The sequence below is a fragment of the Tauraco erythrolophus genome, chromosome 8 (assembly GCF_009769465.1).
Source record: "Tauraco erythrolophus isolate bTauEry1 chromosome 8, bTauEry1.pri, whole genome shotgun sequence".
NCBI classification, from domain to species: Eukaryota; Metazoa; Chordata; class Aves; order Musophagiformes; family Musophagidae; genus Tauraco; species Tauraco erythrolophus.
The window spans coordinates 20453140-20469117 of NC_141472.1; the positions used below are offsets into that span (position 1 = coordinate 20453140).

The window sequence follows — 15978 nt, forward strand, 5'->3', positions numbered from 1 at the left end:
GTGCCTCACGCTGCTTTGAACTCCATGTTTTTTTTCTACGTAGTCAACCAGAGCAAGGGGTGATGTGTCTGACTCCTTTCCGAGCCTTTTTCTCCTTAAAGATTTTAGACAAAACTCATTGAAGTCTTATTTCAGAAAATTTCATTTCAGAAAAGCTTTCTTCTGAGGAAGGTAGCTCAGCATTTATTTTTTTAATGAATTTATAGTTGTATTCTAATTATTTTAAAGCATGAGCATCTGACAAGATAAATCTGTACTTCTTACCCTTTTTCTCCTCACACACGTCTCATGGATCATCTCAGAGACTTTGTAGGTGGTGACTCACCTCAAGCCCTCACTGCAAATGCCATTTTGTTCCATTCAGAACATTTTCCTAATGCTCCTTTAAACTGTAAGGGGTACTGTACCTAGCATGAGGTTGGTTTGGCAGATACTGTTCTGTTGCAGTTCTCTGTGGTTTTATCAAAAACAGTTAAGTGACTTCAGAACGCAAGAGCTGCGTGTTCTTGTTAATAACTGCTTTGCGGACCTCAGCGGTCAGCCTGAAACTGTCTGGAAATAACCCTTATTCCTGTTCCCACTGTGTTCATCCGTCTCGTGTAAACATGATATAAGTGGTGGCAAATCGCTGCTACTGAAGCTAGCTGGGGCACGTGGGCAAGAGCAGAGCACGTGCTGAAATGCCGTAGCACCATCAGAAAAAAACTGGAGCCCCCGACTAGACACGGTTCCAGCGGGCGCTGTGCCGAAATGCCACAAAAAGCCCTTGTGACTTGAAAAAAATCCTTCGATGCTTTTGTTTTTATTTTTGTTTAATATTTTCTTTGTGGTGAAGTTCTGCATCTCAGCTGTGTCCCTCCTAGGATTGTCCTAGGTTGGGAGTTCTGCTTGGGGTGGAGGAAAGCGGGAGCCTGGTCTCGGGCAGGGAAGCTGGGGGAAGGCTGAGCTTTGGCAGCCGGGCTTTTCCCTTTGCGACAGCCAGCAGCTGAGAGGCCGGGCTGCCCGCTTGCTCTTCCTCCACTGGGAAAGTGCACAGGGATGACGTGAGCTGCTCCTGAGAAAGAGGAAGGTGCATTCAGAGGTGATAATGGAACTTGCCGTCTTCAGAGCAACCAGGGAGAAAGAAAGAAGCCTGAGTCTTTCCTAGAGCTCTGCTGTTCCACCTTACCCGTAATAGTGTGTGTGTGTGTATGAGGGGTGCATCTTCCAGCAATTTAAGGGCTCGAAAAGATCAACATCTCTTTTTCAGTATGATCTTATCGAGATTATGCCTTCCTGAAGTAAGGGTTGGTGGTATAGCTATGAGATTATCCTGAAGTACTTCCACAGGAACAAGATTGTTGGATTAAAGAGGGTTCAATTTCGTTATTTATTGTTGCATGCGACCATATTGCATTTTTGTGCATTGCCGTAGCCATGCAAGGGTTGTGTATGTGTGCAAAACTGGATACGTACGTCTGTGGGTTTGCGGCGTGGCAGTGGGGATCGTGTAGGGAGCCCCCATTAAGGGTGCAGCTGTTTTCCATACAGTGAAACACAAAGTGCTTTTTACAGACTATTTAGACTTGGAAAATGTAGCAGATAAGCCTGTTAGCTGCAGGGATAGTCTTTAGCTGAGTAGAAAGTACTCCCAAAGGTGACAGATTTATTAACCTCTGGGCTTTACGTGTTTCTGTGTTTTGCTGTGCAGGTTTCTTAGCAGGACCGGACAGAGCTCAGCCTTCCACCATGCCTGTGCCTCCCCCTCCAGCTCCCCCTCCGCCTCCAACGCTGGCCTTGGTAAGTTTTTCAGGAGGTAAAGGTACAGTATACACTGTCCTCTGTTACTGCTTGTCATGTTGAAAGGGACATCTAGAGGCATTGAGGTGTGGACAAGGGTAGGCATGATATTTGGGGAAAGCTCTCTGACGTTTTGCTTGTGGTTGATGATTGATCCTACAAGAGGACCATTCCTTCCACTCCCTCCTAGTGCCCATACGGATGTCACATTGACTCTCCATCCCCTCTTCCTCCCACACTGGTGGTTTGATCTGGTGTAGGGATCCTGGTCAGAGAGGCACAGCTGCTTAACAGCTCGTCTAAGTTACGGGAATTGAAGTCTTGCTCTCCCCTGGCCTTTTCTCCAGCCACGTGTCCCACCTTCTCCTGTGTTCTACTCTAGCACTTACATGACCCAAGCTGGAAAAAGATCAATCCTATTTTTTAAATTTGGTAAGGATAGTTCTTAGCCAGCATAGCTCCCTCAACCAGCTTGCGGTGTCAGAGTAGAGGATCCACTGCTGGCACCGCGTGGTGGGTCGGAATACATTGTACCTGACTTAAGTCAGCCTAAGCTGGAATAGAGCTTGTGCTGTGTTTGCCCTCCAACAGTCAGTCACTGGCAAGAAAGGAAAGGCTTCTTGAAATGCTGTTGTGAAGTACTCAGATGTTTTCATCGCAAAACCCTAGCTGGTTACACGGATAGGTTGGGCTGGGCTGGGCTACTAAAGAGTCTTTCCCTCCTTTTCCACCATAAGCAAGATACGGGCTCTGTGCTTGTTTCCTCTGTGGCAACTCTCGCCACCTTTCAGCAAATTTCCATAACACTGATCCGGTAAGTTAGAAAGCTTTTCAGGAACCACCATTTCCTGGAGGAAATAACCATATATACACGCATGTGTGTGCACATAAGTGTACACATATTTTTGGGGGTTCTCCCTTGAAAAACTGTGCTACCAAAACATAACTGAAAAGAGAGGACCGTTGAGACAAACGTCATGCATCTAAAGGTTTTATTTGGTCTATCGGAGGTTGAGTTGAAGTGGTGATTGCCATTTTAAAGTACTTCTATCAAAACTAAAATAGTAAATAAAACCCCGTCTTCTTCTGATTTATCCAGAATTTGTATACTAGGAGTTTTCGATACAAATTTCAAGAACATCCACGTTTTTGGGCAATCACATTATGTGGGTAGTCTGTTCTTGTTCAGTCTCCAAAATGGCAGTTGGCCACAGATACGCCTTGGCTTTAAAAAAATCAGAGCCTCTAAATCTCAAGTTCAAGAAATACAAATTCACATAAAAGTTTCTCTTTCCAGTGAATAGTGTGGTCTAGAATAGCAGCAGCATTTTGGGCCTTGAGTCAGTAAGAAGGGCAGCTAGGTATAACATCATTCACAAAACCAGACATGGCACGCTACCCGCTCTAGTGCCATTAAACAGAAATTGAGGTCTCAGGTAACTACCATATTTGAGCAGAACTTTGTAGCTAGAAGTTGAGGTTTGTTTTGTCTCCTCATTTTTTATTTTATTTTGCAGGCAAATACCGAAAAGCCATCCCTAAGCAGGTCAGAACAAGCAGGGCGAAATGCTCTGTTATCTGATATTACCAAAGGAAAAAAGCTAAAGAAGACCGTTACTAATGACAGAAGTGCTCCGATTCTAGACAGTGAGTATAATTCTGCATGTTGGAGTTTCTGTATACATGAATGGTTCTACATATCTGAACGCAGAAAATTATTTTATGTATCATCAGATGAACTGCCGTGAGACAAGTAGGTAAAATAAAATGCCAAAAGTTGGCATATATAAATTCTCTTCATCATGGATTATGTCAGCTGAGAAGTCAAGTAGTGCTTATGAAATGCGAGCAATAATTTCTCTGCTTACTCCCATAAAGCAGTTCACTTTCTCATTTGCTTAAATCAGAAAACTATGCAAATCCTACGAGGAGTTCTGCTGAGGAGCTGCATCAGATCAGGCAAACAAAACTCCCGTCAAGACTGAGGAGAGCACGGAGAATAAAGTGGAATTTCAGACTCTACTTGGGCATAAACAGCATAAAAATAAAGGCCCCCCCTGGCATGACACCATAGGCTTCTTAATGGCTCCAGTGGCACTTAAAGCAGAACCAGAGGCAGGAGCCACAGCCCCACCTGGGCGTCACTGCTGCACAACATTTTGCCACACCTGGAGTGACTCAGGGGGGGTTCTCTTTTTGGCTGAGCCCTGTTGCTCTGCTTACCTGAATGGAGACAAGGTCTCCATCCAGCTGTGCTGCTGTGGTGTCTCACCCTACGTCTCGGCAGGAAAAGCCTGTGTAGCAAAAGTATTGGGAAGACACAACAGAAGCAGAAGAAGAGTGAGGAGCAAGGGCCTGCTACATCGGAGGAATGGCGTTTATCGCTTAGGGAGGGAAGACACTTCTACAGACTGAATAGCAAATGTGGTACAACTCAGTCCAGGTCTGGCCATGCAATTCAAGGCTGGAGGTGATGAGGAAAGAAGGAAATGCCCAAAGGAGTGTGACCAAATAAGAATAATAAATGTATACAGTCCTGTAGTCAGCCAGGTACTTAGTTTTTACACACTGGAGTATTATGTCTGAAAGCAAAGTTACATGTTCTAGCCATAGTAATGAGCTGGAGTATTAAGGGGATGGAAGGAGGGGTAAACAGTAACATTAAAATTATGTGGCCTATTATCTTGTTTATCTGAGTTAACAAGTCGTGATGAAAGACTAAACCATAGTAGCAGCGTTTCTCCAGAGGTTCACACCCTACGTGAGTCAGAGCTGAACTGAGCTAACATGCTTAAGAGAAGAGAAGGATGATGTGAAACATTCGCCCGTGAACACATTCTTCCTCCTTTTTTTCTGAGTGGGATTATTAGAAGTGCTTTTCATCCACAGGTTTTAATTACTTTAAAGCCAGTGAAATTTTTAGCCACCCAAATCTGTGGAAATCGAGATGCCAAGAAATTAAGCAACTGATCCTCAGCCATGTAGCCTGTCATCCAAGAGCTGACCTCCACAGATATTCCAGCCTGTGGGCCTGCTCATTTTCCAGTGATGCCTCTCAATAGGGCTCTTCCCTGTATTTGTAGTTGTGGAAACATTTTCCTTTCTCTTTTAGCATCTCAGTCTTGTCGCAGCAAATAGTGACATTAGAGAGAAATGGGGAGGATGTTGATAAAATAATTCCTGCCTATTGGAAAAATGATGCTAATTAGCTAATATGCTAATAGTGATAGCTAATGATCCTGTCACTGCATTTCTGGACCTGCAGGAAAGTAATCAGAAATGAAATCTCTTTCCCCACTAGGCTTTGTTTAAGTAAGTAGATGTGTTGCAACAACATCAATAGTGACAGAGGTCTGTGCATTCCCAGAAGTTATCAACACAGACAGCTCCAAGAGGAAGGACACCTCTGTTATCTTCCTTCCTTCCTTCCTCCCTCCCTCCCTCTTTTCCCATGAGATTGCCTTGTCTCTCACCCTCCCTCCCTCTTTTCCCATGAGATTGCCCTGTCTCTCAGTTGGCTTTTGGAGAAGTGAAGGGGAAGGATGAGAGAGCAAAGGTATGAAGAAGTGGGAAGCAGCTACAAAGATGCTAACAAAGACAACATGATATTCTCAGAGGTCCTGTCCGTGCTCAATTCCAAATTCTCCATAGTGACTGTTTCTCTGCTTTCCAGACCACAGCAGACTAGAGGAAAGTGATGGCTTAATACAACACAGTGGCTATGTTTATTGCACCACCTCTTCCATGGTGCAATAGTGGTTGGTGGTGATGGTAGCTGTGATGATCCAACTTGAACAAGAACTTGTGTGTTTTGAAAGCTCATCCATTTTCTTCCCCAGTTACAAGTGTTGCTCTAATGAGAAAGATGACTTTGCAGCATCAGTTTCGCTTCTCTGCCTAACGTGGGGAATTTTTTTCTCAACAGAACCCAAAGGACCTGGTGGAGGTGGCAGCGGTGGCTTTGGAGGAGGTGGCGGTGGCGGCAGCGGGGGTTTTGGTGGAGGTGGCAGTGGTGGCAGCTTTGGTGGTGGTGGACCACCTGGCCTTGGAGGCCTTTTTCAAGCAGGAATGCCAAAGCTCAGATCTGCTGCGAGTCGGGATGCTGGTAAGAAAGACCTTGCAGTCTGTGTGAGAAAGTAAAAGATGTTGCTTAAAACCTTCCCAGCATGGCAATAAATTAACTGCTGGGATTGAAATAGTCTTTAAATATCTTAGGCTCTCAGGAAATGTAATTTTCAGCTTGAATCTTGTTTTATTCTTAATACTTGGTTTTCTGAGGGAGAAGTGAGACTTGTCTTTACACCCATCCTCCTAGTTATTGATGAAAACTAAAGATCTCAGCAATGTCGAATTGCTACCTGCGAAGTGCAGCCAGGCAGACTAGGTCCTGCCTTGGCTGTGGGTGTGCAGGAGCGGAGGGGAGCATACGAGGATTCCAGGTTAATTCTCCCTTGTACCCCAGGAAAAAGCATCTGCTTTCCAAATGGAAAGTATGTCTGCGTCAGCTCCACAACAGCATGATTAGGGAGTGCACGAGGCATCCCAGCTGGCTGGTACGCACGCTGCAGCTGAAGGCTTGTCTGGGGCACACACTGTGTTCTGGCTGCAAAACAGCTGCCCAAAGCCTCGTGCCCTTTGAAACAAAGGAGATCTGGGTCCACTGAGTTTTGAGAGCTTAAGGATGTAGGATTTTATACTTGTTCAAAGAAGATGGGGCAACAGGCGTTGTAGGATGTTAGGAACCTTACAGATATTATAGACAAACTTAAGTTTTCAGCACATGTGTACAAAACAGTCTCTTGGAGCTGGTATTTTCTATTGTGTCACAGTCTGTTTTGGGAACTTGTATTAATACAAAAGTTTCTGGCATCACACAACAGTGCTTCAACTGCAAGGCTGGCTGCCTTCTTCCTGACGTGCACAAGTACATGCTTCGATAATAGCTACTCGAAAGGGCTGAAAAGAGCCTTTCACGGGCCTGTTACTGTTAAGTATCATTTAAAAGCTACGATTTCTTTGCTTTCAGGTTGATGGTCTCAAATACTTGTTCTTCATTTCCCCTCTCCCCTCCTGGTGCTCTTGCTCACTACGTGAGAGGTGCAGCCGCAGTGTTGCCTTGTGACCACTTTGGTCTCTCCGAAGTCGTCCCTCATAAGCGTTGTCAGGCCGTCACCCGCCGCTCCGGAGCGGTTCCCCAATTCTATCGGAACCGCTGATGACTGTTCCCGGGCGCCGGGCCCTTGCGTGCCCCGTGCCGGGGCACCCCCTTAGCGTTCGCGGTGCCGCAGGACGCGGCCCGTTCGGAAACCGCCGGCGAAGGCGAAGCCGCTGCCCGTCGGGTGCTGATGCCCTCTCTTGTGTCCGCAGATGGCGGGGGAGGCCGCCCGCCCGCGCTGCCGCCCGGAGGCCGCTCCGCAGCCGCCAAGCCCTTCTCTCCGCCGAGCGGCCCGCCGCGCTTCCCGGGGCCGCCCTCGGGGCCGCGGACCGCCGCTCCCGAGCCGCAGAGGAGCCGCATGCCGCCGCCGAGGCCCGACGTCGGCTCCAAGCCCGAGGCCGTGCCGCCCCCGGTGCCCAGCACCCCCCGGCCCGTCGCCTCCAGCCTGCACAACCGGGGGTCGCCGCCGGTGCCGGGCGTGAGCCGGCAGCCCAGCCTGGGACCCTCGCCCCCGCCGTTCCCGGGCAGCCGGAGCGCGGGGCCGGCGGGGCCCCTCCGGCAGCCCGGCCCCAGCGCGGCGACCCCCTTCTCCGGCCGGCCGCCGCTGCCGCCCACCCCGGGCCGGCCGGCGGAGGACAAGCCGCCGCCCCCGCCGCCCCCCGCCGGGCACAGGCCGCCCGCCGCCCGGGATGCGGCTCTGCCGCCGCCGCAGAACAGCAAGCCGCCCGTGCCCTCCGCCCCCCGGCCCGCCCTCGGCGCCCCGGCGCCCCCGCCGCCCCCCAGCAGGCCGGGGCCGCCCCCGGTCCCGCCCGTCCCCGGCGGCAGCGACGAGATGCCGCGGCTGCCCCAGAGGAACATCTCGCTGGGGTCCTCCTCGGCGGCCGGCGGCGGGGGGGGCCGCTCCGGACCCCTGCCCCCCCCGCCCAGCGAGAGGCCGCCGCCGCCCGTCAGAGACCCGCCGAGCCGGTCAGGTAGGAGCCGGGGCGGCGCTGGAAGCGGGGGGGGGGGCTGGGGGTCCTGAAGGCGGTAGCGAGACGGGGGTTGACTAGAGGGATGCGGTGGGATGAAGTGGCAGTTCTTTACGGAAAGGCAAAATTTTCAGTTTGTGCGACGGTGGCGTGGACATGGGCCACGGCCCTTGGAGGGCAGCCCGGAATCTGCAGCTGTCCTGCCCCGGTACGGCCCTGCGGTCGCTTCCCCTGCAGTGACCCGGGAGGAGCGTCGCGGTCGATCGAGGTGTCGTTTTTTTCACCACGTGCGTTGCAGGGACGTGCCCGAGAAGCGCAACGGGGTGGCAAACGGGGCTGTTACCCCAAGGGATTCTGCAGCTGGAAATGAGGGGCTTTGGGCATCACAGTGGCGTAAGGAAAGTCACAGCGCATCACTAGCCTGCTCATGTGTACCTTTGCAGATGTCAGCAACTTTTGTTACAATTACCGTAATTAAAAAGGGTTGCAAACGGGGTTTCCCCTTTATGTGCTTTGAAGCAAAGCAGCTGTTTTATCTGGCTGCTGATAGGTGACAGCAGCTGCCTTCCTGAGTCAAGCAACGTGAGTTGATGGTGGCATTCTCATGAACGGAGGTTTGCAGAACCCGACTTGCGTGTTGGCAGACGCGAACACTTACGGCCAAATACAAATTATTTTAATAAAAGACCTAGCCAACAGTCGTTAAATATAATGGCAGTTGTTGCAGCCTGACTAACTCTTGTTACTTACCATACGCAGATTTCAAATGAAACTAAAAATAGAACTGTCTCCTTTGAGTTATTTCATAATATACTTTGTCCTCTGTGACAGCTGTTGTTCCTAGCTTTTAAGAATTGCATGTTGTAACTTAGCTCTCTTAATGCCTGACGGTTGTCCCTTTGGAGATGAGAGAATTTAGGTGCAAACAGCCAGGCCCTGGAACATCGGAAACGGCAAAGCGTTGCACAGAGGGCAACGCTGGGAAGCTCCATAGAGATGCCTTTCATTTCATCCTTTGGAATGATAATCTGGAATCATCTCAGACCCATCCAGTCCTGGACAATAGAGATGAATGTTATGGGAGATCCCGCAGGCGACAGCCATCCATGTTGCTTTCCAGCTCCTTGAGCCAGCCTGGATCCCCTATAGCACAGCACCTGCAGGAGCCGTGCAGGTCCATAAAATACTGGCCCTAAAACTGCATTGTGGAGCTGGTTGCCAGCCCAAAGGATGGCATGATGCCAGCGCAGCCCGCAGTAAATAAATCAGAGAAATCTTGTCATGTTTGACTAGGAGCATGGATCAAAGTCGCAGAGAGCATCTGTAATTATTCAGACACTTCCAAGAGCTTCATTTGTGATGGCCTCTGCTTCCACCGATGCTTTCCTGGTTGGCTTTTTCTATGGCAGATGTTTTCAGCAAACCTGCACTGTCTTTCCTCTGACTTAACTAGTAGAAGGAAGTTGTAGCAATAAATTATTGGTGTAAATACTTCTATTCTGCAACAGTTTAGTATAGAATGGTGGGGTTTAGGTAAGTTTAGAGAGAGAGCAAGCAAAACTACTCTGAAAGTTACTAAATGCTTCTTGTTCTTAGAAACCATTCCCTGAAGGCAAGCTTTAGTAATTTCTAAGAAAAAAAAAAAAGGAAAAATAGAGGGGAAAAAAGCCTACGAAGTACAGCATGTTTCTTGAAGCATGTTTCAATGCTGCTCTCTTTTTCAAAATGCACGTCTGTAGCTGGATTTCATCAGGACAAGGAAGCATTTCATAAAAATGAACATAGCTGTCAGTTGCCCAACTGTGCCAAACAGAGGTGGCGAGACCTTTGAACGTGCACAGCCCTCCACACCCTCTGCTTCATCTCCTCATGTCCTGACCACGGGTACCTCTCTCCTTGGCAGCAGCAGCTTTCTTGCCTTTATTTACTGCTCCTCTCGGAGAAGCGCCCGTCCCCTGCCCTCAGGACAGCCCTGGTCCTGTGTGACGTGGACTGTGCCTTCGAATTTGACCTGTCGTGTCACCACACCAGTTACTCAGATACACAGACACTGGGAATGCCAGTCTACATGTGAGATCTGTTTCCAGTTTAGTGGAAGGTGGATATGCTCCAACTACTGAAAAAACCTGGCATGCAGCACATATGTTTATATATGAGCCAGCTGATGCTGTGCTGCTTAACGCTGCTGCTCCTGGGCTGAATTCCCCTGTGTCCCACCACGGACCCTGGCTGTGACACCCAGAGGGGATCACCCCTATGGAAAAAGAGCCTCTGAGGGCAGCAGAGCTCTTCTGCTACATGTCCTCCTGCCTTGCAAAGGTACGTGGAAATGAAAAGGCCTGTGGTTTGGACCTCCAAAGTACCCTGAATTCCAGCTGTAACTTCTGCTCGTTGTGGCCAAAGTAATTCAGAGTGGTTTAAAAGTGGCTTCAAGGACCAGCACCACTACAGAGGCTTCTGTAGCTGAGGGAAATGGTAATATGGGCACTGAGGTGTATTTATGCTTAGATATACCCTGCTCCCCTGATCGCTACTGTTCAAATCAGCACCAACTCCCTAGAGAGCCCTGGAGAGATGGGAAGTGGGTGCTGAGGACAATTCCCCTTCAGGTCCCAAGCCAGCCCACCCTCTTCAGTTTGTTAGCAGGAGGCTGTGTGACACAGGCAGCGGCTTACCACCGGCAGAATAAACCCTGGTGCAAACGGCGTTTGTGTGCTTGCCTCTTGTCTTGCTCCAGGCCCCCTCCCACCACCTCCTCCCATAAGCAGGAATGGAAGCACTTCCAGGGCTTTGCCTGCTGCTCCCCAGCTGCCCTCCCGAGCAGGACTGGACAACCAGAGAGGTGGACCACGACCACCACTCCCTCCGGACCGACCGGGCTCAGCAGCACCGCCGCCACCACCGCCGCCTTCATCAGCTGTCAGAAACGGCTTCCAGGATCCAGGTGATGGTAAGCCATTCTCCCAGTTGTTTGCCTTTGATAGAAACCATGTAGCAGCTTTTGGCCTTAATACGGCAAAAAGAGTTTGGGATAGGGGCTTTGTTTCTAGTGCAGACTTTTGATTTCTGATCAACAAAGGTGTCATCTGGGTCTCGATTAACCCTGCCAAGTAAGAACGGAGTAAACGTGCCATACATAGAACAGAACTGCAAAGTTGTCAATACAGTTCCCAAAATAACCCTTTGAAAAATAGCCTGAGAAAAACAAACATATTCACTGCGCTTTGCTTTGCTGCAATACAGAAATAAGGCCTAAGGGGATTGTTCTGAATCTAGTATGAATTCAAACCATAGCCATGCTAAAACTCTTTGGAAGGAAGAACAAGTTAGATGATGACTCAAAAGCTGACAGCTGAAAAATGGATGAGGGAAGAGATTGTCAGAACACTGCTGAAAATGTCACGTATCTCCCTTTTTGCTAGTGTTTGTTGAAAAGATAAGGTCCAAGATTGCTGTGTTTTAAAGATTCATCATGCTTTTCTTTTTAATTCTTTTTGATTTGCAAAGGACAGATAAATCTTTCAGCTAATTATGGGAGGCCAAAATTGGTATTTCTGACATTTATAAGGTTAAAAAAGCATGCAGAAAATAAAGCTGTAACTCACGCTTTTGAAGCATCTTCACACCTCAGATAAGGCAGGTGGGTCACAGACACATTTTTTCCTGTGCAAGTCATTTGCAGAGTTCAGAACCTGCGGCTCCTTTACATACTGGTTTCTAATTGCAACCATTGGGAGTAAACACAGAAAAACTGGATCCCAGCGAACAACCACATGTACAACTGCTGGGCAAAACTTACTCAGCTGTTGATTACATTGTACAATAAAATATAACAATATTGCAAGAAAGTTATGGTTACAAAGTCCTGAAGCAACCAAGTGAAGAAATGTAAAGGTTTTAAGATAGCCCACTCTTTCTTCCTTGGGCCTCCAAATTCAAGTGCAGAACAGAGCTCCGTAAACATTTCTTATTATTTCCATGCAGAAACTGATCAGCTTGATTTATTCTTTAGAATCCTATACACCAGTAGGGCCCCTGTAGTCTCAAGAGATACGGTTTAAATGGATGTATTTTTTCATTTTTGACACTAGTTACATACAGGTTTCTCTGTCATCATAAATTTTATCATAATGGCTCTAAATTTTCTTTTTCCTGTATAAAAATTAAGAAAGAGAAAATACTTCTTACAGGTCAGTGTGCTTTTAGTGATGTTTTTGAGCTCTGTATGTCAACGAAGTATGAATATCAGAACAAAATACTGTTCTGAAGTAGGAGACACTACGCATTCCAGTAACATGTATATATGTATGCATGTGTGAGTTAAAAGAGGAGATCTACTATACATGGAAGGCAACGTAATGCTTACTTCAGTGGAATTATGGCTATTTTTCTGATCTGTGATTTTGTGTTAAATTGGCTAAGCGATCAGTTGAAGTTAATGAGAATTTTCGTTCTCAGACTAACCTAAAGCAGCTTCTTCCCTGACTTTCCAATAGGATATTGGTTCAATACTCAGCTACGTAAGCATTTTGCAATATAAAACATGTATTAAACATGATGTTAATGTCAATTTTTTCTTGAAGCTATGTCACAAAACTACTGAGTAAATTGTGTGGGATTTTTTTCAGATGAATGGGAAAGCAGATTTTCTTTTCATCCTATATCTGATTTGCCACCTCCAGAGCCATATGTACCCATGAACAGAAGTTATCCCAGTAAACTAGCAAGAAATGAAAGTAGAGGTAAGTTTGTTCCACCTCTACCGTTGGAGTTTCAGTGTATTATCCTAAAAACGATGTGGATGAGGAGGAGACCAAATGTCGAGGTTTCAAAACTTCTCAGACCAACAGCCCTGGTCACCTTTCCCTGCCACACAGAAAAAGCTAAATGCAGATTCGCAGGCACAAGCCCTCTTAAATTGGTATTTGAGGGAGGAGTTATTTGGTTTTCAGTTGAAATGTGTATTGTAGTCAGCCCCCTTCTGCTAGAGGCAGCCAGAACCAAAAAATCCCCTAGGACTTCCTCCTCATTTCCCATCTAAATTCATGCGCAACTCATTTATTCTTGTGCCAACATCATCCCTGAGTTTAGTTGTCCTTCCTCCTTGGTGTGTTAAACCCCTAATATTTTTTAAGACAACAGTCGTATCTTCCTCTCCGCTTTTGTTTTGCTGGGCTGATTAAATCAGGATATTCTACACTCTGCTTCCAAGCTATGTTCTCGGATGGTCGGGGTTGGTACATGTTTCGGTTGGATCAGTGTTTGGTTCAATCAGTGTTACATGCTGTTCCAGTTCAGATCTCAACCATCTCTTCTACAGCAGCATAAATGTTTCTTATCTTCATTAGTGGTATTTTGCCCTATATACTCAAGGATCAATTTACTTCTTTCACAACCAGTGACATCAGTGGCTCATAGTTATCCTGTAATCATCTGTACACTCAGATGTTTCTCTCTCTCCCTCTCTCTCTCCCCCCTCCCCACACCCCGTTTCCAAATGATGACGTTTTGGTTTGGAGCAGAAATTCCTGACCCTTCACTTTGTCCTGTTAGCTTTCATCCCATTCGTATCACTCCGTGAAGAAAGACAAAGTAATACATGCATGTTTTATGTTTCCTTTCATGAGTTGGCAATTAAAATCATCATATAGGGAAAAACATGGAGAGCTTTGAAATGTTGCTGTGTTTAGAGCTTGCCACTTTCATTGAAATTTGCAAGTGTTACAAGTAGCACTGAGAAGAAGGTATGAGTTCGCGTAAAATAGTAAGGCTAACAAGAGCTATCAATCTGTTTTGAGAAGGGGACAAAGGGCTAAAACACATATGCTTTCCAGACATTTGGGGATAGCATTAGTTGAAAACTTTCTTTTACACTGTTTGAAGTTTTGGTGTTGTTTAATAAACTAACCAGAAACTCTACAAAGATTTTTTAGTAAAACAGCTAGGCAGGAAAATGAGTAGATCTTCATCAGTTACTGAATTAATGGCTTGGATGTAAACCCCCACTTTAAAAGAAAACAGGAGGAGTAACACAAAAAACTTTCTTTCTCTTTTAGGTGGCTCCGGCCGAAAAGAAAGAGGTGCCCCCCCACTTCCGCCTATACCAAGGTGAAATGGGTTCTGGCCCATCTTTGGGCGACATCTGTTTTCAAGTTTCCTTCGAGTCAGCTCTCCTGTCCACATCATTGGAAAGTTGTCTGTTTTGCTTTATTTCCACTTTTGGCTTGTCAGCTGGAACAAACTTCAGTCTCTATTACAGAAGTAATAGATGCAGCTTATGAACTAGAGTTGCTCAAAGCTATAAATTTTATTTGCTTATACTGCAGGCTGTCATGAAAGGCATTTTGTGGACCATACACAACATACGTGCATCATGCTTACCCTGTCCAGCCCTGTCCCCTTGAGAGCTCCACGGGAGGTCTAGATTTGAATTTAATGAGAACTGGAACAAAGCTGTTTCATTCACTTTGGGTACAGTGGCTGTATTATTTGAATGATAAAGTACTATCTATTTTCTGTTTAAAAAACAGTTGCTGGGGAAAACTGTGTAGCCAAGAGTCCCCTGGATTCTTCTTTGCATGCCTAATTTGGCCCGTCTGCTTCTGCAAGCCATAGACCTACTACATAGTGACCAAGACTTCATCCTAAACCTGTTTTCACTTCAGCTTAGCTAAGCAAATCTTATTTAAACAATAGGTAGCACATCCTGCCTCGAAGATGGAGTGTGTCTGGCCTTGGTTTTATCTGCGGAGAATCTTCCAAAGAAAAGCACAAGCGAAGAATTCATCAGCATAAAAATATCCGTTTTTTTAAATCCCTCTTTCCTTGTGTTTTAATAGCATTATGCTTTTAGTCACTTAATTCTTTCCTACTCTGATGTGGACCAACCCAGAGTCATCCATGTCCTAGGGTATTGTGATGCCCTCTACCTGAGACTACACGCGCAGAGGCCTCAGAAAGTAGTCTTGGTGCAAATGCAGCAATTACTGTAGTTGCAGGCTCCTTCTGTAAAGCGTCGCTAACACCAGTGCTCCACAGGCTGCTTTCCAGTTGTTTCTTTGGTACAATTAAATGACAGATTTTGACTTAAAAAGCTTCCTGGGGCTTAGGTCACAAGTCTCAGAGAGATTGTATTTGACTTGCGTTACAGTAGAGCAGCTGAGGTCAAAAACACACGTAAGCGAAAGCCCTTTGATGTAGTGAAGAAGGTCTGGGGTTTGTGTGTTCAAGTGGGAGCATCAGCTCCAAAATTTGCTGTCTGCGCTGGTTCAAGAGAAATGGCAAGATTTGGCCTTCTGAGTTTGCCATGAAGCCTATCCTTTCAACCTTTGCTGAAAGGAGTGTCTGCAGAGAGCTGCAAGGCTTACGTTAATAGAAGAGAGAGTAAAGTTCTAACATTATGAAAATTGGTTAATGTGTTTAATGGCTTTTGAATTTTGTATATGAGAAAAAAGTTCATTGTATGAGTGCATTTTACAAATGCATCTGGACGCATATAAAATGCCTTTGGAAATTAGAGGAAGATTATAATTCTGGATTTGAAATATTGTTGAATGATAGCTCTTTGTTAATTGGACTTCTGAAGGTTAGCTCTGAAAAATTTCTTCTCCGTCTCCTCAGCAGCTTCTGTTTCTTCAGCATACTCCATGGGATCCCTACCCAGCCTGTATCAGCAGCCATGCTTCACAGGGTGTTGCTCCGGGGAAAAAAAAAAAAAAAAAAAAAGAAAAAGAAAAAATAGTCACGTAGGTTAAGAAGATGTTTCCCTAGCTTGGGAGACATGATCCTCAGTACGCTCTGCAGCTAGAATGAGATCAGTCCTTGAAAATCTAGGGAATGTAGCCGAAGAGAGTCTGGACCCCCCTGAAGTGTTCGTGCATAGGGCTTTTTGCTCTGTCAGTGGGTGCGGAGGGGCAGATCCCCTTTCTGCCCGACAGTCTGGACAGTCACAGTGAAGGGGACGAGACAGAGTTAGATTTGGCCAGATCACATTTAATTTGGCCTTTTCAGTGTTTGTTTACAAAATCTTGTTAGCTGTGATAGCATTTGATTATGTACCTGGTTTTTACATTTTCG

At 46.6% G+C, this 15978-nt stretch overlaps 1 protein-coding gene across 2 annotated transcripts; it reads left to right on the top strand.

Moving 5' to 3' along the window:
* Positions 1-1706: 1706 nt before the first annotated feature.
* On the top strand, positions 1707-15749 carry WIPF1 (WAS/WASL interacting protein family member 1). 2 transcript variants are annotated; one of them, XM_086615563.1, is made up of 7 exons: positions 1707-1779; positions 3297-3426; positions 5705-5884; positions 7147-7905; positions 10640-10852; positions 12531-12644; positions 13959-15749. In XM_086615563.1, exons 1-7 carry the CDS (start codon positions 1729-1731, stop codon positions 14012-14014), a joined length of 1503 nt encoding a protein of 500 aa, XP_086471689.1. In that variant the 5' UTR covers positions 1707-1728; the 3' UTR covers positions 14015-15749. The 2 variants fall into 2 exon arrangements, with proteins under 2 accessions (XP_086471689.1, XP_086471690.1); XM_086615564.1 differs by lacking the exon at positions 5705-5884 and having other exon boundaries at positions 3297-3425; positions 7347-7905.
* Positions 15750-15978: the final 229 nt, after the last annotated feature.

Bases quoted from the DNA above. Each gene is read 5' to 3' on its own strand.
- WIPF1 (XM_086615563.1), top strand. From the start codon at position 1,729: ATGCCTGTGCCTCCCCCTCCAGCTCCCCCTCCGCCTCCAACGCTGGCC. The intron at 5,885-7,146 runs GTAAGAAAGACC...TTGTGTCCGCAG, and splicing joins TGCTGCGAGTCGGGATGCTG to ATGGCGGGGGAGGCCGCCCG. The intron at 10,853-12,530 runs GTAAGCCATTCT...GATTTTTTTCAG, and splicing joins CTTCCAGGATCCAGGTGATG to ATGAATGGGAAAGCAGATTT.